The sequence below is a fragment of the Coloeus monedula genome, assembly GCF_965178545.1.
Source record: "Coloeus monedula genome assembly, chromosome: 7".
NCBI lineage: Eukaryota > Metazoa > Chordata > Aves > Passeriformes > Corvidae > Coloeus > Coloeus monedula.
In genome coordinates this window covers 12176895-12199604 of record NC_138787.1, presented here as the reverse complement: position 1 = coordinate 12199604, position 22710 = coordinate 12176895, and the positions used below count along the sequence as shown (strand labels likewise).

General features: G+C 37.9%; 1 protein-coding gene across 4 annotated transcripts in view; it reads right to left on the bottom strand.

Annotated features, from left to right (window-relative positions):
* The window catches only part of AOX1 (aldehyde oxidase 1), a 39741-nt gene extending 18544 nt beyond the window's left edge, over positions 1 to 21197 (bottom strand). The window contains exons 1-20 of one of the 4 annotated variants that reach the window (XR_014226576.1): positions 20886 to 21092; positions 20104 to 20161; positions 19048 to 19144; positions 17236 to 17344; positions 16562 to 16688; positions 15622 to 15683; positions 14945 to 15028; positions 14057 to 14137; positions 12840 to 12984; positions 12578 to 12670; positions 10692 to 10843; positions 10354 to 10447; positions 9554 to 9663; positions 8524 to 8708; positions 7231 to 7393; positions 5898 to 5990; positions 3757 to 3926; positions 2363 to 2489; positions 1946 to 2068; positions 689 to 785 (exon numbers count right to left, since the gene is read on the bottom strand). Coding sequence is in view for 3 of the 4 variants with exons in the window: in XM_082285180.1 (XP_082141306.1) it covers positions 689 to 785; positions 1946 to 2068; positions 2363 to 2489; positions 3757 to 3926; positions 5898 to 5990; positions 7231 to 7393; positions 8524 to 8708; positions 9554 to 9663; positions 10354 to 10447; positions 10692 to 10843; positions 12578 to 12670; positions 12840 to 12984; positions 14057 to 14137; positions 14945 to 15028; positions 15622 to 15683; positions 16562 to 16688; positions 17236 to 17344; positions 19048 to 19144; positions 20104 to 20161; positions 20886 to 21029 (2314 nt within the window). In the remaining variant the exon portion in view is untranslated. The other 3 variants (XM_082285179.1, XM_082285180.1, XM_082285178.1) reach the window with 3 other exon arrangements.
* Positions 21198 to 22710: the final 1513 nt, after the last annotated feature.

Below are 22710 nucleotides of genomic sequence, written 5' to 3'. Positions count from 1 at the left end.
AACAATAAGTAAAACATACATAAGTTAAACAAAGCATGCACATACTGGACCAGGTGAAGAAGAGGGCCACCAAGATCATCAGGGAGCTGAACCACAGGATGCATGACAAGAGGTTGAGAGAACTACATTTATTCACCCAAAAGAAGAAAAGGTTTAAGAAGAGATCTTATTGCTGTCTACAACTACCTAATGGAAGGGTGTAGACAAGAGCAAGCCAGACTGTTCTCAGAGGTGTACAGTGGAAGGATAAGAGGCGGCAATGAACACAAGAAATTCCAGCTAGATAGAAGAAAAATCAAAATCAGCATGAAAGCTGTGAAACACTGGAACAGGTGCCTATAGATGTTGCATAATCTCCATATCTGGAGATACTAAAACCATGACGGGACATGGCCCTTAATAACCTGCTCTAACCAGACCTGCTTTAAGCAGGAGGTTGGACTAGAAGACACCCTTCCAACCTAATTATTCTGTAACTTTTTTCAAGAACAGATGATGCAAAAAGCTTGAATGTAGTAGCAGAACAACAATACACTAGATTTAGTCATGTTGTCTTCCAAGTGCCCAAGAGTTTTCTCACGCCTAATGACTATATGGAAAAAAGGTGGAACTGGGACTGGAAGAGCAGACAGCCAAAGCCAAATACTAACAACCAAAAATTTTTCATCAAATGTATTCTGCAGTTTACCTTCAATTATATTATCAACAGTTTCAAATGCCTCATCAACATTTCCTTGTTCTAATTTTCTTTTTGGCTCAAAGAACGAGTTGTGCTTTATAGCTTCCTGCAATGGAGAAAAAGAGAAATAGGAGTTTTAAAGTATTTTTAAGATTCCCAGCTTGTTGCAGCATTTTAGTCTCAGGACCAACACCATTGTCTTCAGAGATTGGAATCACCAGCTACCAAAGTCAATGAACAACTGTACTTCATCACTTTATTGTCACTGTTGAGTTTGTTTATTTAATTCCAGCAATTCTTTCCTGATGTATCTTGTGTAACTGATGATTGCAGTTTCTGAAGGAAATGCATGCAGTTTATTCAACCTGCTCTTCCCTGTCATACATCCAGGAACTGACCAAGACACCACAGAGTAAGAATGCAACCACATCATCCAAAGAGTGCTGCCATTAAGAGGGGAAGAAATGACAAGGACTAAGTAAAGGTGGAATCTAATTAATAAAGTAGCATTTGCTTTATTTCTAGTAAGAAATAAATTTCAGTTCTAATGAAATGTTAACAAAATTTGCCAGTCTTTAAGAAGAGACTACTTCTATTTTTCTATCAGAAAGATTGTTCCATTAGACCACACACACATTATTAAAACAAGTTGTGAGTTGACTGCCAGAACTAATGTTGGCTCCCTGCCAAGTGTGTCCTTTTTTCCTTACTTCTACTCTCTTTAATCCAGGATAAATCCATACTCCCTGGGACTCCCACATTACGTTTCTAAAATGTTGTACATCCTAACACCTTTCCTTCATATTCCCTCAACAATTTCTATGTCTCCAGCCTAGCTTTCAAGCTAGACAACAGATAAAAATGCTAGAGATAATCAGGAGCTGACTGTTAGCCAGTATACACATGCTGACTGACCAGCTGGTAGCTACCAAAAAATTAGAAATTAGCATGCTCATTGCCTTTTCCTCACTGGGAACATTAGGAGAGTTCTTTTTTTTTTTGCATTCTAATGTTTATTATTGTAAAACTTGTGACACCTGCATACTTTTGAAACTGTTGCCTGTCTATCAAAAGTGGTCAAAATTAGAGAAAAGGTTAAAAATTTATTTACAGGGAGATACTCAGACTGGTTAATTGGATGCTCATATTCATATTCATATTGTTTTCTTTAAAAATCCTATTTAAAAAGCAACTAAAGAGTGTGAACTGCTGCTTCCATTAATTAAATCAGTAAAAAAACAAAAAGGCAGAAGAAATTATTAGTACCTCAATTGTTAAAATTACTGGTTCCAGCATTTCATACTCTATCTTCACTTTTGCAGCTGCTTGTTTGGCATGAACATCTGAATCTGCGACCACAGCACAGATGATCTGACCCACACAAATCACCTGTAAAATACACACCACATAATGGTATGGTGGATTCAAACAATTCCCGTATGGGCTGTTGGTATTCTTCTTTTTACATAACCACTACTTATGTTTCCTGTTCAAAAGTCTTCTTTGACTTAGGATTTTTGTATTTTTAGATCATCCATGAAGCTAACAAATTACAAAAATACCACTGTAACTAAAGAATCAAGGAAAATATTGTATTCAGAAATGGATAGTGGGAGAACGGAAGGCTGGAGTAAAAAACAGTTAAAATTAAGAAAATCAGTTGTAAAAAGATTGTAGTTATACCTTGTTTCTCGCAAATATAATCTCTGGATCATCAGAAAAATAAAACTCATTTGCAGCTGGCACATCATGAGCTGTTATGACATCGAACACACCTGCTGCTTTTAGAGCCTCTGAGGTATCTACAGATCTGATTGGGATATGGGAAGAGAGAAGTGTAATTCATTAGTTTTACAAAGTTTTCACAGAGGAAGGGGTTTCAACACAGAAGTATATTTCTTGTACTACTGAGATCTGCTCATAGGCTTACACACCTGTTCTTTCTGTCTCTGGCATGTGAAGAAGTGCAGGTAAAAGACAAATTAAGATTCTACTAATCTGCTTCATTTCTAGGAGATACTTTAGATACAACAATCATTGGCTCATTAGATTGCCTGAACTGCACTGGTTTAATAAAGATCAGTGCACTATCATGATACTACAACTGCAACTTTCTGAGACCTCACATCCTACACATACACCTAAAGATGCAAATACACACCTTCAGGTGGAGGATTCATGTAGAGAGATATAACAGAAATGACAAGATCAGTATAAATGGAGAAGGAATGGAAATGCCTAGGTGTAGAAGGATCAGAAGGAACAGCAGAAGGTCTATAGGAACGGCATATTTTGATAGCATCTAGTTCAGCAGGTCATCAGATCCCAGCACACGTACAGGCATCTTCTCTGGACACCGAGATCAGAAGACAAATGAGACTGAATAGATCCTACTAACTCACAGAGATGGGGGTGATGCCAGTTCTGTGGTGGTACCAAAAAGAGGGCTGCCAAACCCAGCACTGACCTAAGAGTAAGCCAGAATATGACAAGGACTCTGAAGCCCCAGTCCTGTCTGTCATGACAATTAATCACAACTAGATCATTTGAATATGTCTTGGTGCCTAAATGTTGAACAAACTGCTAGAATAGGTGTATCTTGGCAGCATAAAAGCATATGTGAAAACAGTTTTCTTGCAAAATAAAATCCTCTTCTTCCCCCTTCTCTCCTGTAAGCCTCGTATGAGCTTTGCCACCTTGTTGCTGCAATGTTGCAACACTATTTCCTACATTTTGAACAATTTTCTTCTTTCATCATAGAGGTGAGGCTTCAAAGCAGTGTTGGTAACACTGAATTTCAAAGTTTGCTTGCACTGCACAGCTAAGCGCTTTGTAGAGGTAGCTAGGCTAGCTCTGGGCTGGCTTATGGACCAGAAACAGTTCACTCTTACTAGTACAGTAAAATGGGGTGAGACACTTAAATCCTAACAAACCCTTCTACTAGTGCACCAATACTGCTTCCAGCATGGATTTGCCTGCAGGCATGCTGTTCTGTACACTTGACTCATTAGTCTCTCTAAAATTCTGAGGCAGCAATTCATGATAACACTTTCTTCAGGTCCACTTTGAACACTTACACAATCTTAGCATGAGCTCTGGAGCTAGTGACGGCAGCCAGGAAAAGCTCCCCATCCACAGAAGGAAGGTCATCAATGTAGACTGCTTCACCAGTGGCGTGCTTTAGCCCAGACTGGTGCATAATGGGCCGTCCGACAGGGTCCTGGGGAGACTGACTCGGCTCTATGTCCTGTACAGGCAAAACCACACACCCAGCACCCCCAAACAGTTAAAAAAAGAACAGTCCTGTTATTCTTACAGCAATCAGAAAATCTGATGACCAAACAGCTGCTCATACTATCATCTTGTGGTTCAACATTGAAAGAGATGTGGCTGCAGGATGTGACTGCTGCTCCTGGGGATTTCTTTCTCCGCTTTTCTTCTCTTATGTACCCTTCTGAGAGCAGCGCACGGGTTTGTTTACTTGGATTTTTTTTCTTAACTGTTTATATCAAAGTGACAAACCCAGCACTTTTTCAGGACAGTTTCCTCCCTTACTGAATGGTGTCATGAAGCTTTGATAATTTTCCGAATTATTCTCACAAGATTCTGCTCTGAATGTTATCAGCGTCTGGTAGTGTATTGTGAGCTATTTGCAATCCTTTCTAGGATTTGTCTTCCTCACTGAAAGATTGCAACTGATCAATGTAAATCAGTGAGAAAATGTTGCCTAAATATTTTCTGCCCAATTATTTCCTTGCACCCATGTATGAATTTAGTGTCTTATTAATCTTACTTTGCTATGTTTTTTGAAAATTAATTCAGTGTTTCCAGTTAAATCTGCCATATCAACTAATGTTACCAACTTCCAGAACACCTTTCCAATTTTTGGGTCAGTATTCATGCTAACTTTTCCCTTTTCTACATTTAGAATTAGTTAATAGCTTACAACTTAAAATGTTTTTACTCCTAAAGCTTCCAGCACACAGGTGTTCTGGCTACACACTCCTACCTCCTGCACTTTCTGGTACACCGTCTGCTATTGGCACAAAGTCAAGAACAAACACTCTTCACTTGACTGCCTAAAGTTCCTCAAATGGATGTCTCAGCCAAACCACTTCAACTTTTCCACAGCAGAATGACAAGGTGTTTGGATTTCAGGATACACATTCACTTTTTCCTCTTAATTTTAAAAGCTTAATAATGTCCAAATGAAGGAGTGCAGACAAAAAAACACAGTCTTACAAAATCTAGATAGAAATTTAAAGCAGAAAAACTCAGATTTTCTGGGTTTCTAAATTTCTATTGCTCAGCGCCAATTGATCTGAGTAACAAATTGTTTCAATACCTGTTGTTCAGTCACTTTATTACAGATGGGGAATAAATTGGGGAAAAGTCACAAAGAAATAGTCTCCTTGATCCTGGCCCCTCTTATTGCCTGCAGTCTTTTTTTTTTTTTTTTTTAAATAAGAATAATAATAACTCTGAAGGAAACTGAAGATAACAACCTGAACAAATTTAAAGTACTTAAAGGTAAAGTGTTATTCTAGGGAATATCCAAAAATTAAAAAAAAAAATTACCTATATTTCATTTGAATTTTTCTTTAGGTTTTCAAAAGCTGGATATTTTGACTTGTGTATTGAGGGTATCAAAATATCAAAAATCCTTGTGGGTGTTTCCACCATAATCTATTTATACGGTGAGCTCAGAAAATACCAAATGTGTCCTTTGCTGCTCTCTACTGTTGATTTAGGACAACCTGCTCGTGTTAACTTGAGCAGACAGCCATCACACTCCATCTTAATTCCTAAATCTACAGTAAGACCTAAGAGCCCTCTGAGATCTTGAGACAAGAATATTGTAGCTATACTATAGTATATATATATATCTGGGATTTTCAGTGTTTTTTGTTTTCATCTAATTTCTTTCTAATTGGGTTGCACACTGAAATATACCAATTTTAAGCAGTCTGACAATGGAGTTTGCTTAGCATATTTATCTTTAAAGAACTGTCTAGAAAAAGTGAGTATCCCAAGAATCTTATTTTACAAACAAGAATTCTCCAACTGAGATACAATTAAAAACAACCACTAAAAGCCTCTTGCTTCCAGTCCTTTAGGAAAATCTGTACCTGACCTTCACACCAAGGCTCATGCTTGAACCATGACTTTTTACCAATTCTTATGAAGCACAAAACAATGTCAGAATGAAATCACTTGCCTGGTACATTTGGATACTCTGGGGCATTCTGGTTTTGAAATCTTGTAGGACACTTCTGTATTCCATAGGTATGCCAGGATAGTGGCAAGGATCCTGAAAAGGAAGCAAATTACTACTAAAACTCACATTTTGAACGTTCCAATTAAAAAAGCCAACAACCAAAATCAAATACAAAGTCTTTATACAGGGAAGTCTTTCCAGACTCAAACTGGAAAGGCTCTAAAATAACAATTTGAAAACAATATAGAGGTTTTAGATTTCATTAAATAATATTTTAAAATATATTGGATTCAACAAATATGCTTTTTAAAGTAAGCAATGTAAAGTAGGGATAGGCAGAGGAGCTTTGTTTTGAGGTCAGATCAAAACGGGCCCAGAATCACTCCTGGTAATAGTCAATTGCCTAGTAATGGCAATTTAGAGGAAAGAGCTCAAGGTAACACAGAAGAAAAACATATAAGGGATATTTTTCTCTGTAAGAATATAGTTAAGACAAAAAGAAAAGTAAATTACACCTAGAATGTCTTGGCAAGTGAAATTTTAGTGTCCTCATCTCCCAGTCAACAGCTCATACAAGGAGTGTTGGTTTAACATCTACAGTTGCTTTCCAAAGCCTTTATTTCTATTTAATCTATTTCTGTTTTGAACTACAGACAGATAAAGATCTCTTGTATATTTTCTTTGGGCCTGAGAGCTCAGTACTGATATGTTGTTGTATTAGTATTTCTCAAATGTCTTTTAAAGCCTAATGTCCAAGGTAAAGATATCTGAACATCTAAAATTTAAATGGGCATCTCTCTATCAATCTCTTCAGGAGTTAAACACTTAAGTTATTGTATAGCTCTGAGCATCAAAGACAACGATTTAGCACACTGTACAAATTGCAAGCACTAACAGAAAGCAAGAACATCCCTTTTATTTGTTTGCACAAGAGCACACACGGGGAATGCTTGGTTTGCTCAGCGCGGAGGAGACTCAAGAGAGACCTCACTGAGGTCTTCAAGATCCTCACCAGAGAAAGTGGAGGGGCAGGTACCAAGCTCTTCACTCTGCTGACCAGTGACAGGACTCGAGAAAATTGCACGAAGCCAAGTGGGGAGAGCTTTAGATTGTATATCAGGATGAGATTTTTTGCCAAGAAAGTGTTTGAGCACTGGAACAGGCTCCTCAGACAGTGGTCACAGCCCCTAGCCTGAGTTCAAAAAGCTTTGGAAAATGTTATCAGGCACATGGTGGGACTCCTGCAGTGTTCTGTGCAGGGACTCAATGATCCTGATGGGTCTCTTCTAACTCAGTATATTCTGTGATTTTATGATTCTATGAACTAATTTACCATTGTCTTCAATGACTGCGATACTTCCAGGAAAAATCTGTAGAAGAAACTGACCATCAAAGTTTTCTTATAGTCTATATTTTCACCTCCAGCTGAACCTGGAAGAGCAATTTCTTTAAGAACTAGTCTGCATGCTTCATCCAACATTTTTTCATTCCAGTGTCTGTTAGGAAGAATAATAGATACAATCAGACCAGGACTAATAAAAAAGTAAATACAAATTGCAGTAATATATGTGTACCATGGACCACAGGCATAATCCTGCTCACAGTGAAGCCAAAATATTGATTCTAATAATGTCTACAATTTTTAAAATGGTGTGGATCAATGCTGCTCACAGAACTGAGCTCCTGTAAGTAAATGGAATATTTAAAATAAACAAATAAATAATTAAACAAACCCTATTACAGCTTTAAAGCTGCTTTAGCTGTCTTACAGATTCTCACCATATTACAGAAAGTATCCTACATTTGAAGAAAAGAAGATAAAGATATAGATGAAAAATGTAGATACTTTCAAGGGATCTAATTAGTTGTTACATTTCCTGAAAGGGCTGTCTTCTTCAAGTATCTCAACACTGTTAATTCTCTGTAGTTACACAGCCCTAGATATCAAAACATTAGTCTGTTAGACTAAATTTAATCATATAAGGGATCAAAAAATAATGAGCACTTCAACTAATGAAACAGTTGCATATTAAATGGCAAAACAGGCCAGTGAGGCTTTGTTTAGTGCTGTTTTTATGCTGCTTGAATTATTTGCAATTTTTTTCCTCCAAAGCTTGGAAAGGTGCTGCAAACTGGGAGGGAAAATCGGGGACTAATTCTTGAGATTACTGGGACCTTGCAGATGAAGAGGTATTGAAAAAGTGAAGACTTGACTTTGTGCTTCTAACTTTATCGGGCACATCTGAACTTCTCAAACTGTGTAGCTTTTAGACACAAGCTGAAGGACTCACGAACACTGATATGAGGGGATTATCACATGTACAAGATACAGCGTAATTTACCAATATTTGGGTTTAGGTGCACAACTGACTGATGTGTACCTCATCCACCTATCTCACAGCTCATCTGTCTTATCTCTCTGCATAATTCACACTGGAGTTCGTGTGCAAACTCCAAAACGTAACAATCCTGAAAAGTCATCATTAAGGCTTGATCATTCACTTGAACATACAAGGCATCAGTCAGGCAAATGAAATCCTTCTGCATTTTCATGTCCCAAGGAACATGAACCAAAGCTTTCAAAGTCCATTTACTCAGAGACACAGACAAGACAGAGAAATTTTACCTTCCAATAAGTGTCCAACAGGTTTGTTTTGCGCAGACTGTTGTCAAGACAGCACCTCCATAGAAAATGCTTAGATCCTTTATAATGTCTGTACCTTCTTCAAAAAGGACTCTCATCCCAGCATTGGTTATTGGAAGAGCATTTTCCCGTCTTGGTGCTTGTCGAAATGCAGAGACATACTCCCCCTGAGCAAGATGAAGTGCAGACATGTAAGTATCTGAAAGCAGAACTTGTTATTGCACTATGTGAAGCAAGAGAACAAAAAATGAAAAGCACAAATTCAATTTCCTGAGCATTCAAGACCATGCACATTCTTCTCTTGACCTTTCAGTAGCTTTACCATCTTTGATTTTCTAGCAACTCATACCCAATCCTCCATCACCTATGCAGTTCAGATGACCTAGATTTTTCATGGTAAATAGCTGGAAGACAGGGATCTTGTGGAGTGGAGTTGTATTTATAACAAGGCCGTAAGTTTAGAGGCTTCAAAGTATTGCCAAACTTCAGTATTCAGATAACAGGACCCATAATTCTCTTAGAAGATCCCCTATCCACTCTTGCAAACCCAGTATCAGTTAAAGACTATCATTCAGTTCAACAACATTTATGGAACTGCCACACACACATCCAATCTTATCCCATTTTAAAGAAAAATCCTCAAGAGACAACAGTGCTTTACCTACTTGATGCCAGCCATATCCAGGTGAACAGCCTGCTTTGGTAAGCACAATGGCAGCTTGTCCAAGACCCCTTTCTGTAGGGGATCTAGACAATTGCTATTGCCCTCACCATTTTAGGACAAACTGTTCTCTAAATTTTACTCTTCATATAGCATCGCCAGCTACCTGCTGAGTTGTGTTTTTTGGCTGAAACTGAGAGACAGTATGGCACTGAAATGAATAAACATAAGGAATTCAGAAAGCTAGCAGTAACACTGCTAGTTTAAACAGATGGATTATGCCCCCTTCTGCTCTTTATTTCATAGTCTTTAACTCTGCTTAAAGCAAATCTAAACAAACTAACAACTTACCTTCCTAGAATGGGGAATATGGATAGAGACTAAGATCTCTTCTGGTGTAATGGTATTGTTACCAACTCCATCTGCAAAAATATCACTCACAGGAATCTGTCGCTTTTGTCCTAAAAAAAAAAATCCCAAATCCAGAAAATTCCATGCAATTGTGCAATTAACACATATCAATAGTATTTTAGTTGGCAAGAAATACCTGCTGCCTTCCTGAGTAAATAACCACTACAGTGTCCATAAAAAGTTATCAGTGATATGTTCTATAAATTCAAATAGTTGCTCCATCTTCCATAACATCACAATACCAGTTTCCTAAAAAAGTACCCAGAGGTCAATCCCCATTCTGTAATCCTCCCTTTCGATACTGCCATGATTTTCCACCCTCACTCCTGTCAATCTGTTCCAAATCTCTGCAGCTGCTGTCTTTACTACCTTTCATTCTAAAACATAAAAAATGAGGAAGCAAACAGAGTGGCAAAGAAATGCTGGAAAAGTAAAAAATTATTAGGGGGTGGGGTTTTTGTTGTTTAGGTTTTGGGTTTATTTCTTCTTTTCTTTTGTTTGCTTTTCCCCTGAGATTCTGAACATTTCCAGGTGTCCAGAAAGAAATAAATGCTATTGCTTTTTCCTTCTGATATTTTACACTAAAAGTGACCATACTTGTTGTTCTACTATATATGTTATGGAAGTTAAATTTTTCAGAAGAGAAGATGACAAAATTCTGCAAGGAACCTAAACCTCCATGAGTCCTTTAAACACTTAAAACTTCATTTATGCTACAGAGACAGGCTATTTGGTCCTACCTCTTGAAGCCAGATTGAGCATGCAGTTGCTGGCTGCCAGAACAGGATTCAAGTCTGAGGTTGATTTTCTACTTATGATGTTTCCGCCAAATGACTTGGAAAAAAAGAAAGTAATTTATGTTACCTTTCTCTATAACCTTCATATTTTTATGTTAAGTGACAATAAGACATGCAGAATATATATACATTTATACATATTGAAAGCTCAAAAAAGAGGTATTGATAGAAAATTCATGGCAAAATCAAAACTTAAAATGCAAGTTTTACATGTAGTCAGGATCAATTTCACATTTATTACAATTTTTTCAAATTTTAATTGCAAGTTATTCACAACATACAGCAACATTTCTTATCTGTTCTCCTCCCAGAGTTCTTAATTGCTGCAAGACAGCATGGAAAACCCTTGTCTTCTCTTCAGGGAACTCCACAATTGCATTTGTCAAGGTGTCTTTCACTAGAGAGAGGCTGCAGGCAGCTCCCAGAGTTAATCCTGTAACCAAAAGATGATGAAAGTGTAATGTGTGCATTGCTTCACTGCCTGGGTTTTAAAGTGTGTTCAGACTGTAGACTAGGACAGCTCATGTGGGCTACAGGCAGATAAAAGGAAAGGGGCCTTTGCATTTTAAAGGAACTGGAACCTTTCATTTCAGGAGACTGAGGGTGAAATCTCTAGAAATGATGAGAATGAACTAATATCTCACTCTTCTGCATAAAGGGAAATTCTTTCTCTGCTTCCAGCTGCACCTTGCAATCCCAACTCTTTCCCTTGCATCTTGCTTTGACTGAGTAAACGTTTAGGAGACGTTTCACACAAAGGTGAGTCAGCTTCAAAATGCTTTCAACAGACTCTTCCTATTTTTAAGCACGATTTTCATTGTAATTTGATCTAGCTTTGCATATGTACCTTTTAGGTATTCTTCTAAGGTGTGGGTAGGTAGCATTGGCAACAAAACCCCTAACGGTCCTAACAATGAAGATAGTATTCTTTTTTCCACTAGAAAGACAACTTATATGCATTTATTAAAGATTTTTTTTGGTAAGATTATACTTCTAATTTTCTTTTAAATGGTACACAGTTCCTTTCTATTCAAAATAATTATTTGCATAATAGATGTATGTTTTCAATGAATACTGGGATTCAATAAAAAATATAAATGAAAATATATATAAATTTAATTAATTTTAATCAAGCAAAGCAATGTTAAATTTTTTGTATTTAAAAGCAAAATTTAATCAAAACATGTTTTGCATTTAAATCTGATTAAGGAGAGGAAATGTTATTTCTGGCTAGCAAACTGAACTGCATATCTCTTGTTTTTGAACTAGTAAGTCTCACCTTTGCATATGTAGGTTTTATTTACACACTTTAATAAAGCAGTAACCATTCTCCCAGCTTCTTTTCAATTTCTAGCTACTTTTCAGCTAAGGAAAAACTAGTTTTTGAGTAGAACTGGATGACCGATCTGAAATAAAATACGTATTCTAAATGCAATGACAGAACTATCAAACACAGCTCACCACTTTAAAAAAGTGGCTTCAGGCATATAGGAAGTAATTTCATCAGATATGACTTTCCTTAAAACTTTGGCTGTAAACTTGTACAAGGTAATTTTTATTCAATTAATTTAGACTATTATAGTAAGTTGAAACCTATTTCTAGTTGTATTTCTAATCCACCAGAATTTATTTAAAACCCAAAGCCTGGGTCTAATTTTAACTAAAAAACCTCCATGCTTATAAACAAGTAAGTCGAGGTACAAAATTTTAACCTATTATAATTATTGCTGTTATGATTGAGAACAAGATTAGTCAATGCATATTAGCAATGCCAGTTTAATCACAGCCTTTTTTCTAATGTAAACAAGCATGCCACATGCTAACTCTCACTGTGGTTCTGTATGGGTCTCTCTCGGCTAACCTGCAGAGACCAGCACAGCAATCAGAAAGCACATACTGCATGACTTGGCACCAAAACCAGTATTACCAGAGTAATCACCCTTGCACTAAGGCCCAAGTTAATATTGCTGGTCAGCTCTGCACTGCATTGCGAAGACAAAACCATCCTGCACTGGAATGCTGGCAACAGCCCCCTTGACCTGGGAAAGAACCAAGCATGCTTAGGAATGAGTTGCACAGCATTTCACACCTTCAGTGCTATGGAATGGTGCAGCATTCCTTACTGCAAAGAAATCTCCTATTTCTGAATAAAGTAAAGTCTACTAACCATCATCTGTGTATTTCAGCACATTCAGATCTGGGATCCTTGCAGGAGCAATAAGAACTGGATGGAACACACCTCTAAATTTCATCTCAGGTCCTACAACATAAGAATAGACTTAGACAAAAGGCTTTTCCATAATGATGACTCCCACATAGTGGAATGTAAGCTTAAGGATGACGATGCAAAAAGAACAACAAATGTAGCCCCACTCCTCTCATGCACACTGGAAATACAGCAACAGGAGCCATTCTGATCACATACACACCCACACTGGTGTTCCCAACCACAAGAGGTGCTTCAGGATGGGCAGCTTTCAGATCCAGTAGCTCATCCAAGCTTACAGGAGAAATCCATGTCACTCGCTTCCCACGAAAAAGCAGAGTTCTTTTTGGTTGATTTTCTGCCATTCTCTGATGGAGAAACATGGCAGATTTAAATATTTAGACATATAGACAGGTGTGAGGTCTAATAGACACTAGACTGAAAGTCAAAAATGTTCTTAACAGCAGTTCTACATAATCCTTCAAAACTGGACAAAAATGGGGCAGAAATACTACGCTGGATCTTTGCACAGTGGTGAAATTCTAGACTGTGTGGGTGAAATGTCTTCAAGTAATTCCAATGGGGTAAAAAACAAGATTGATAAGAAATAGTCCCCAAGCAAAAGATGTAGGAATAGCAATTGCTAAAACTGTTAGAAAAGTGATAAAAATACTTAGGGAGGTGTTGCCCACTTAGCTTGCTTGGAGGTCACCAATGACACTGACAGCAGCATCCCTTTCTAGATTATGCATGCACTGAAGTGTCTCTGGCTGTTATAGCACTGTTCACTGATCTCTTGGAGACAGCTTGTGAACCAGTGCTGGTACAAACACACAGTCAAGAACTCCCATCCTACAGTTATCAACATTTCTCCAGAAGCAGTCAGCTAACTACAGAGAATTTGGCTTTGAATCTCTACACTGACAATAAAGTAAAAAAACCAGCTTTCAGTTTTTCTAGGGCAAATACTACTGCCAATAATTAGGGATGCCTAACACTTTCCATTCCAGCTATTTATATCTTTGACATTCCTTAATCACTGGGGCTAAACACTCCCTGATCTGGGTGGCTATCTCAGAAAAGACTAACAAAACTGTTAAGCCACAAAATTGTTTTCCAATGTTAAATAGTGTTTGCCATTCAGTTTACTGTAAAGTATATGTATCTTCAGCTCCTGGACTGAAAACCCAGTTTAGGTTGCTTCTTCATCTTCTCTAACACCAAGATCTGCACCTTCATTTTCCCAATATGATTTTTTTTTTGTATGTGAATATTCAAAAAGCTTACTGGACAAAAAACCAAAAAAAAGTATAATAATGGTTGGACATTAAAATATTTTGACATTTTTTCTGATGAATTACTGCTAAGCTGGACTTAAGAATTAATTCTGAGCAGATTTTAAGAATAGTCTATAAAGTAGCAAAAGTTACCATTAATTACCATTAGTTCTGGAGGGAATATAAGCTCCTGGGTGGGATCTAAGGGCTGGAATTCATCTGTTGAAAACAGGCTAGTGGAGACCTTAAAAAGAAGACATGCAAAGAGCAAGAATTTTCTCTCATCATTAATTTCATAAAACAACAACAAAAGCAAAAGCAAACCAGGAGACTCCCAGTGAAGTCAGTAAAAAATTAGCCATTTCATTATCCTTCGGATTTGTTATTAAATCACCATGCATCATTTGGAGGTGCTGAGGTGAAAGAAATGTTCAATAACATTTTCTTGAATTTTACTGCTAACACAAATGACAGTTGAGAAGCAAGCAACTGAAGGACTAAGTACAGGCTTCCTGTAGTTCTACTATAACAAAGCAGTTTCATGCCAACCTAGAGTACTCAAAACCCAAAGAAGCAGATCAGATACTATTGAAAGAAAATTGAGAACAAAGTGAAATATTTGTATGGACAAGATGTTTCACATAAAATCACAATCATGGCTCTAATTTTTAAGGGCATATCAATTCTTCAGACTCAAGTCAGCAATTTTCCTAAGAGATCAGTACTTAGACACTGATCATTGATTTAAGCAAATTTCACATATGCCTGAATGTTGTAATTCTCACTGTATGGGTAGATCTGAGACTATTAATATTACTGAACCTGAAGAGCTGTTCAAATCTCAGCTCTGGAGATCCAAACTGCCTTATACCAACTATCTGATAGGCACTGCCTTCTCATAAAAATATACATATAGAATCCTCCAGTTTTCAAAATATTTCCAAATTTCTTGTAGGAATAATAAAATGTCTTATTCTTCAAATAATATATGCAATATTCATTCTCTAAGTTTTATATTGAAGCAGGGTAGGTAATATACTTAAAACTTTACCTTCTCTTCTTTGTTGTCAAACAAATCATCTTCCTGATCCAAGCAACACTTTCCATTCGCTTTCCTTTGACAACAAATGGATTCCTAAAATAGGAATATCCCATTAGTGAAATACTGCCCAGAATGGCAGTGAGTTAAAGCTGATAAGAGTGACTCTGTATTTCAATAAAGTTCTAGATGAAGCTTAAGAACAAGCTGAATTAGAAGGATTAAGTGTTAAAGAAGTGATATTAAAAAAAAAAAAAAAATCAGATGTTGAAGTCCTTAATACAAAATAATTCTTACTATGTGGAATTCAGTTGACATTGTGAGAGCAGATGTAGATGGTCTGTATTGCTTCCTCTACCAACTGTTCACTCCCGTTTCTTCTCTGTAGGTTTCTGACACATTGCATTGCATGATAAATTACTAAGAACCTGGACTGAAATTCTGCTTTTATTCATGCCAGTACTAACCCATAGTAAACCACACGGAGTTACTTCAGATTAGCCTTCATAATCCAGGCTAGACATCATGTTCATTTGTGTTAATCAATTTTTGTAATGGGTTAGGCCATTTACTCAGAACTACATCTCTTAACAGAGGGAAGTGATGATCTTAATGAAAATCTTGATGGCTTGTACATGCACATACATTGATAGGCCCAATCTAGTAATCCTATCGCCACTACTTCTTACCTTACAGAAGGTTTTACAGGCATCCAGGATTGGCCTATATCCAGTACAGCGGCACAAGTTCCCTGAAGAAAGGAAATCAGTCAGAAAAGACTTTGCTCTAAAGCACGTGGCTTTAGAATGTCATGTCTTTATGTGAGTCTTGTGTTTTTGAAGCTCAAGGAGAACTGTTAGCTCTCAGAAACACAAAAAAAGAACAGTGTCACAAGACTTACAACCCCGCAGCTCCTGACAAAAAACATGCTTGTTTCAAGGGGAGTATGAAATACTTTAGATCTGCACGAGAGTGAATGCTGGCTACAGCTCAGTATGCAGGACAATAAGAGATTGTACAATATTCTTCACCCACTCAAGATGTTGTTCTCTTTCCCCCTGACTTTTTTCTAGAGGTGAAAGAAGTTAACATTACACCTCTAAGTTCACCACACAGCAACAGGAAATGTCTTTGGCTCCACTGTGACTCTAGAGCACAACAGATGACAGAAGGCTATTTTACCTACAATAAATGCTCACACTTTCCCTTACTGAAGATAGTCTGCATCTCTCTGCCTTGTCTGTTTTAATCCTACTGCAAAGGGGCTGCCCTGTGAGGCTTATGACATTCCCAGCTCCAGATATAAAGGGACCTTGGAGATGCTCAGATGCAGGTCCTTCTCCAAGAGGACATCATTTTTGCTCATCTGATTTAAAGCACTTCAAAAGACATATATGGGGGTGTTTTGAACACCTGAAAAAATCCACAGCTCCATGTTTCATTTTCCAGGAGAAAAGAATGACAGAGAATACAAAGTCTGCATCCAGCAGCAGAAGCTGAGAAGCACAATTTGTAAGAGTACATCATCCATGCATGCAGGCACGTGTACTCACACAGACAGGCACTCACATACACAAAGCACCTGAAGAAATGCTTCACACCTGCAAACTAACAAGGGGCAATATTTACCAGCCAGAGCTGCAATCATCTGCTCCGAAGTTGGTTCTGGGTGGTTTCTTAGCAAAGTGTATATGGACATCACCATTCCAGGCGTGCAGAAACCGCACTGGGAGCCATGGCACTTGGCAAGTCTTTCCTGAAATGAAATACCACAAACAGCACTCCTTCCAGCACTCACCTCCATTCTAATAAATGCTCTCTTAAATGGGAGATGCCATACAAAATGTTGCCTTCATAGTAAATCAGAATTTTGAATAAAACACTTCAAGCAATATCAAATGAGAATAATTATTTTGGGTGTGATGTTCAGGCACATCTTACTAAAGAAGCTAATTAACCTTCAGTGGACTTCTGTCTTTTTGCATTTATACTAAAACATGAGCCAGAGACATTGTTCAAGATGTGCCATTAACCCAAACAGAGCAAACCCTGACTCACTCCAACAATCCTTACATACCAACTACTTGATCAGACTGTCAATATTAAAGTAAGATCCATTATGAGCCATATGTCATCAGCCTTGATTAATCAACCACCAGAAACCAATGTTGTCCTCTGTTGTCATTTAGCAGGGAAAGCAACCATCTTAAGGAATTCCCATGCCCTAAAAGCACTGTCACTAAAGCCATCCCATACAAAAAAGAAATCAGAAATCCTTTTATATGGTGATACTGTACTCTCACCTGAACTGGATGAATCCTTGTTTTTGTACTTCCAACACCTTCCACTGTAGTCACTGCTGCACCATACAAGGAGCAAATGGGAAGCAAACATGCATTGGCTGAATAGTGTCTTTGGAACACAAAGGAGAAAAAAGAACATTAATATTATTTTAATAAACAAGTGTGAATATTATTTTTCAGTCAACCAAGACATAGCTCATACTTACAAAGCAGCCACTATCAACATTTGGAATGAGAAGGGATCACTTTCTAGCTATGTCTCTTGTCCCCAGTATAAAAACATATCTATGAGGACATTTCCACAGAATTTACATCTTCCTTAATAGTTCAATCTTTTCTAATTGCCCTCTTGTCTCTCTTGCCCACAAGCAATCTGTCAACTGTATTTTGGAGGAGGAAGATAGGGAAGGGAAGATTGGTGTAGGAAGGAAGTAAAGAATTATTGCTTCAAGTTTACAATCAAACTTCTGATCCAAATTCTGATGTAAAATAAATATCATACTATATAGGAACAACACCCCAAAACGAAAATTCTTCAAAGCATTTAATAATTTTTATAAAATTATTTGGTTTTTTTAATAGAGTTGAAATGTTTCTTTTCAAGAGGCCATCTGCTTTAATTTCAGCTCTTTCATTACCTTTAAACATTTTCATTTGTGTTGCATTCCAGTGTAATGCAACTGTACAAAAGGACAACTGGAACGCTTTTTCCCCCCACCTAATAAACGCTTCAGTGCACAATGGCATGTAACCACTTAACAATTTGATTGGAGTTTTCTCAACTTAAAAGCAATTTATTCCAATTTTTAGCTTAATGAAACTTGGATTTTGAGTTTCAAAATATTTCTTTTTGTGGGTGGGGTGAAAGGGATGGAGTTCAGTATTAAAGGGCTGGTAAGTCTCAAACTTCTGCCTACCCTACCTTCCCACCAATGATATGACAGTATGCTGGTTTTGGCTGGGATAGAGCTCATTTTCTTCACAGTAGCCAGTGGAAGGCTGTGTTTTGGATTTGTGCTGGAAACTGCTGATAACACAGGGATGTTTAGTTACTGCAGAGAAGGGCTTACACAGCTTACCAAGGAGGAGGCTGAGTGACACAAGAAACTGGGAGGGGACACAGCTGGGACAGCTGACCCAAAATGACCAAAGTCATATTCCATACCATATGGAATCATGTACAGCATATAGAGCCAAGGGAAGAAGAAGAAAGCGTGAAAGGTTTGGAGTGATTGTGTTTGCCTTCCCAAATAACCATTACAGATGATGGTGTCCTGGTGATGGCTGGTCACCTGCCTGACGATGGGAAGTAGTGAGTAAATTACCTACTTTGCTTTGTTTCTACAACCAGCTTTTGCTTTATCTATTAAAACGTCTTTTCTCAAACCATGAGTTTTCTCTTTTGCTCTTCTGTTTCTCTCCCCATCCAACTGGGGGGAGTGAGCAAGCAGCTACCTGGTCCTCAGTTACCAGCTGGAGTTAAACTACCATACAGAGCTGCAGGGAGGAGCCACATTCCAGTGGTCATGCCAAAGGGTCTTATATTAATGCCTCCTAAAACCTCCTTGCAGGGGCTGTCAGTATTTATAAGTAAACCAAGCATTTGAGTATGATAGTTCAGCAAATTTACAATATAGCTGAACCAAAGTAATTTTAATAGCATTCTCTTCTTGGATTACAGTGACCCTTCCTCTAGATTCTTTTACTATTAAGTACAAGTTCTACAACTCTGTTTTTAAAGTTTCATATCTGGAAATGGTATCTACAATCATAAAATTCTCTGTGGTTTTCAAAATACTCAGTTAAGGATACCGTATCTTCTTGGAAGCTGGCTCATAAGTTGATATCATCACTGTGCAGGCACCACAGCCACCTCCTCCACAGCCATACTTAGTTCCTGTAAGATGGACTGAAAATCCTGTCATTAGGGAAAATAATTATGCAATTCCATTCTAGTCTTTATTCTGCTCAAAGGCTTGAGACCACCTTTTTTCCTAAACCTCTAAGGAACATAGAATCAGTTTTGTATCATAGCATATGTATCAGACTCCTTTCTATATTTTATTGGAATTTTTTATTGGAACAAAATTTTCAGTGAAAGCAAGATTGAAGCTCAGGAATGACATGACGAAAATCATCTTCTCAACAGAAAACTTGATTATGGCTTATTTTGGAAGAGGAATAAGTTGAGACAGAAAAGGGAAGTGAAAAATAGTTTTCCAAGCAAAAATATGAAAAGAAGAAATGTGTAATTGGCAAACCAGCTGTATATCTGAAATTCCAGGGGAACACTAAAATCAATATCCCAGTTTCTCCCAGAAGGCCCATTTATAGTCAGGATATTTGCCTTGCATCTCATCTGAAAGATCACACTTCTGAGAGAAGTGCTCATTTCTGTGAATCTGGAACAGTGTTCAACCTGAAGCTGTGAATCAACAACCAGCTAATTTAATGTTCCAAAGCCACCAAAAGGAAGATGCCTTTGTGCTCCTCAAAATTCCATCAGCCTCAGGTTCTCATCACACGATCTCCCCTTTACCAGGAGAGAGACTATTACAGAACTTGGAGACTTCTATTCTGTCAAGCTTTTTGTATACTGACCATGAGGTAGAAGGGGAGGAACACGGACACATATTCATTGTGCCTGATGGCATAACTTTGTGTGTTAAGAAACTAGGCTAAAAGTACAGCAGCTCAGTTGAAGAATATTTGGATTAAGAAAGAGACATCATTTAGTATGGTTGATTTATCTTAAAGGAATCACAACTTCCTTAATCTCGTAATTAAACCTTGAATTAAAACTTATGGAAATTTTGCTTGAATAAGGCTTTCACGAGTGACTTTAGGGAATAGACAAGAAAAGGATACGCCTCTTTCGCAGATAAGATAAGAGCATTTGTTCAGGATCAGCATTTTTCTCTATTACCTACAGTAAGAAAGTAAAAACAAGCTTTAAGTAAGAAACCAAGGCCTTTCAAAATTCAGGGCACAGGCTACACTCCCACAAAAGCCAGAGGAGAATCCTTCTCTGGTTCCCTCTCATAGAACTACACTAATTGCCAAACACTGCAGGAGAGTTTGGGCTCCTTCTGGAAACCCCTTTTCAGACAGATACGTTTCCAGAAAAGAAGTGTTAGTACTAAAAGTACCTTGCAAGTACTAAAAATAACTGCTGCTCAGTGAAATGTTATACTGAGGGAACTGACCTTCAGCCACATTAGAAAGAAAAATGCAGCAGAACTTTAGAGACAGCATAATGAACTAAGTAATGATTTGCAGATTTTAAAGTCTCCCTGGCACTCTGACATACTGGAATAAACACGGGAGGAACCTGTAAGGCTATCAGCAGTAGCAATTTATTTTCTAGTTTTACTTATAGTAACTTTCATGAGCTGTAAAAAAATGACAACAGAGAGCAACAGAAATACACACATTCTTGATCGAGTACTGTATTTCTTATTCCATCCCTTAGAATCAGCTAGTTCTGTACAGTTGCTTTGGATCAACAACCAGGCCTTGCAATATTATCTTTATGGTCAATAGTACAAATTTGGGCACCGGAGTCCTGCTTTCAGTTGTGCCTCTGAAAACCTGACACCATCAAAGACGAGAAGCCAGACACATCCAAATGAAAAAAGTGGTTTGCTTACCAGCCAAGTTTGATACCCAGCTGAAAGTAAGTGTGTTTCACTTTGACTCGTTTTTTCTTCCAAACACAGCAGAACTAGCCAAAATGGGATGCAACCAGGCCTGTTCTTCTGGAGGTTTGTGTGAGGATTCAGTTTCACTCCCATGAATAAGTCTGAGGAAGCCAAATCTGTGCCCTTCACGGTTCCTTCTGGCACAGCAGCCCCTCTTTCTCCGGGCTATACTTACCTTCCTCCCATTCACATAGAAAATGAGCTCCGCAGCCGCCGCGGCCCCTGGCAGAGGCATCGTTCGCAGCCCCAGCACGGGGAGCAGCCGGGAAGCCCTCGTTATGCGGGGCGGGGCCGCGGCGCAGCGGGGCGGGCGGGGAGAGCGGGGCCGCTCGGAGGGGTTCCCGCGCCCCGCCGCCACAACCCGACCCAAGGGGGAACACGGCCATTGATCTCAATAGCTCGATCTGACTACAAATATTTATTTACTGCAGCCTTTTAAAGTGTTATTTAAGTGTTCAAAAGCTAAGCCATACCTCACATTTTCTCAAAGGACATAGCTGTTCCTGTTGTCAGGTTCCTATAACAAAATCTTCAAGAGTAATTTTATACGAAATAAAATCCAGCAATGTAGTGATCATGAGACCAATGGGATTTTTGGTTATATTTGCATTCACAAAATAATCAGCAGTAAGGTCCAGGTATGATAACCATTTGTAAGGGCTACTTGTGCGGGCAAGGGTTTATAGAAACAAATATTTTCCTCTTTCCGTATAATCAAAATATATGGAATTAATTTCCTACAAAATTTCAAAAATCTTTATAGGTGTAAACTATTAAAAGCAAAGAAAAGGAGAAGAAATTAGATTGAGTAAACATGAGAAAAAGCACCTTTGAAACTATAAAAAGAAGTTCAAATTACCTTATCCTCAGCAAAATTATCCTAATTCTTGGTGATGGCTACAAATTTATTTTATGTCAAAAATCATGAGCTGCTTTTACCTAATTTTCCTGAAAAGAGCTTCTAATATTTCAAATGACATGGGAAAACAAGTACATTTAGTGAAGGTTCAAAGACAATGCAACATTCTTTATGCTGCTTTTATGTGATCATTTTGTGTAACAATTAAAAGAAATGCAACCTAGTGAAAGGAATGAGAAGGAGGTGTCTTTACAAACTGTGGGCCTGATGGTAGATAAAGCCAGATACTGAGAGGTGAAAGAAGCAATGGGAGGAACCATAAATTCCATAGGAATTCCACTAAATTGACACAGACTGTTACTCACTCAAGACTCTGCTAATCCCTGAATTTAGAGAAAAAGAACAGAGACACAAGGAAAAAATGGGGGGTGGTACACATTAGAAAGGGGGTTTGTATTAAGCGATTCAGGAAGTCTGTACCTCTCAAGTACCTCAGCCAATGGGGAAAGAGAGAGGAAAACACGGCCAGGAAATTAGGATAAAAAGGAGGCTGCATCCTCCTAACAATTTGAGAGACCCCATGGGAAATGCCCATGACCTCTCCCTTTATTCAAATAAAGCTACAGGACTCCTCTGTCTCCTTTTTGGACATAAACCTCTGGTGTTTGTGGGTTATTTTTTCTGACACTAGGAAATAACAAAGTAAATTTTCTCTGTATTCTATTATTGAACATCAATTTGAGCAACAAGAGAAAGGATGGAGAAAACAAGGAAAGACGAGCAGTAGCAATAATATTATTTTAGAGTTACTTAAAATAACTTCTGTGCATCTTCAGGCCATTTCCTTTATCCTTTTTTACTTTGCAATATATCTATACTACAAGGAATGGAAGAAATGAAGGCATAAAGCCCGAG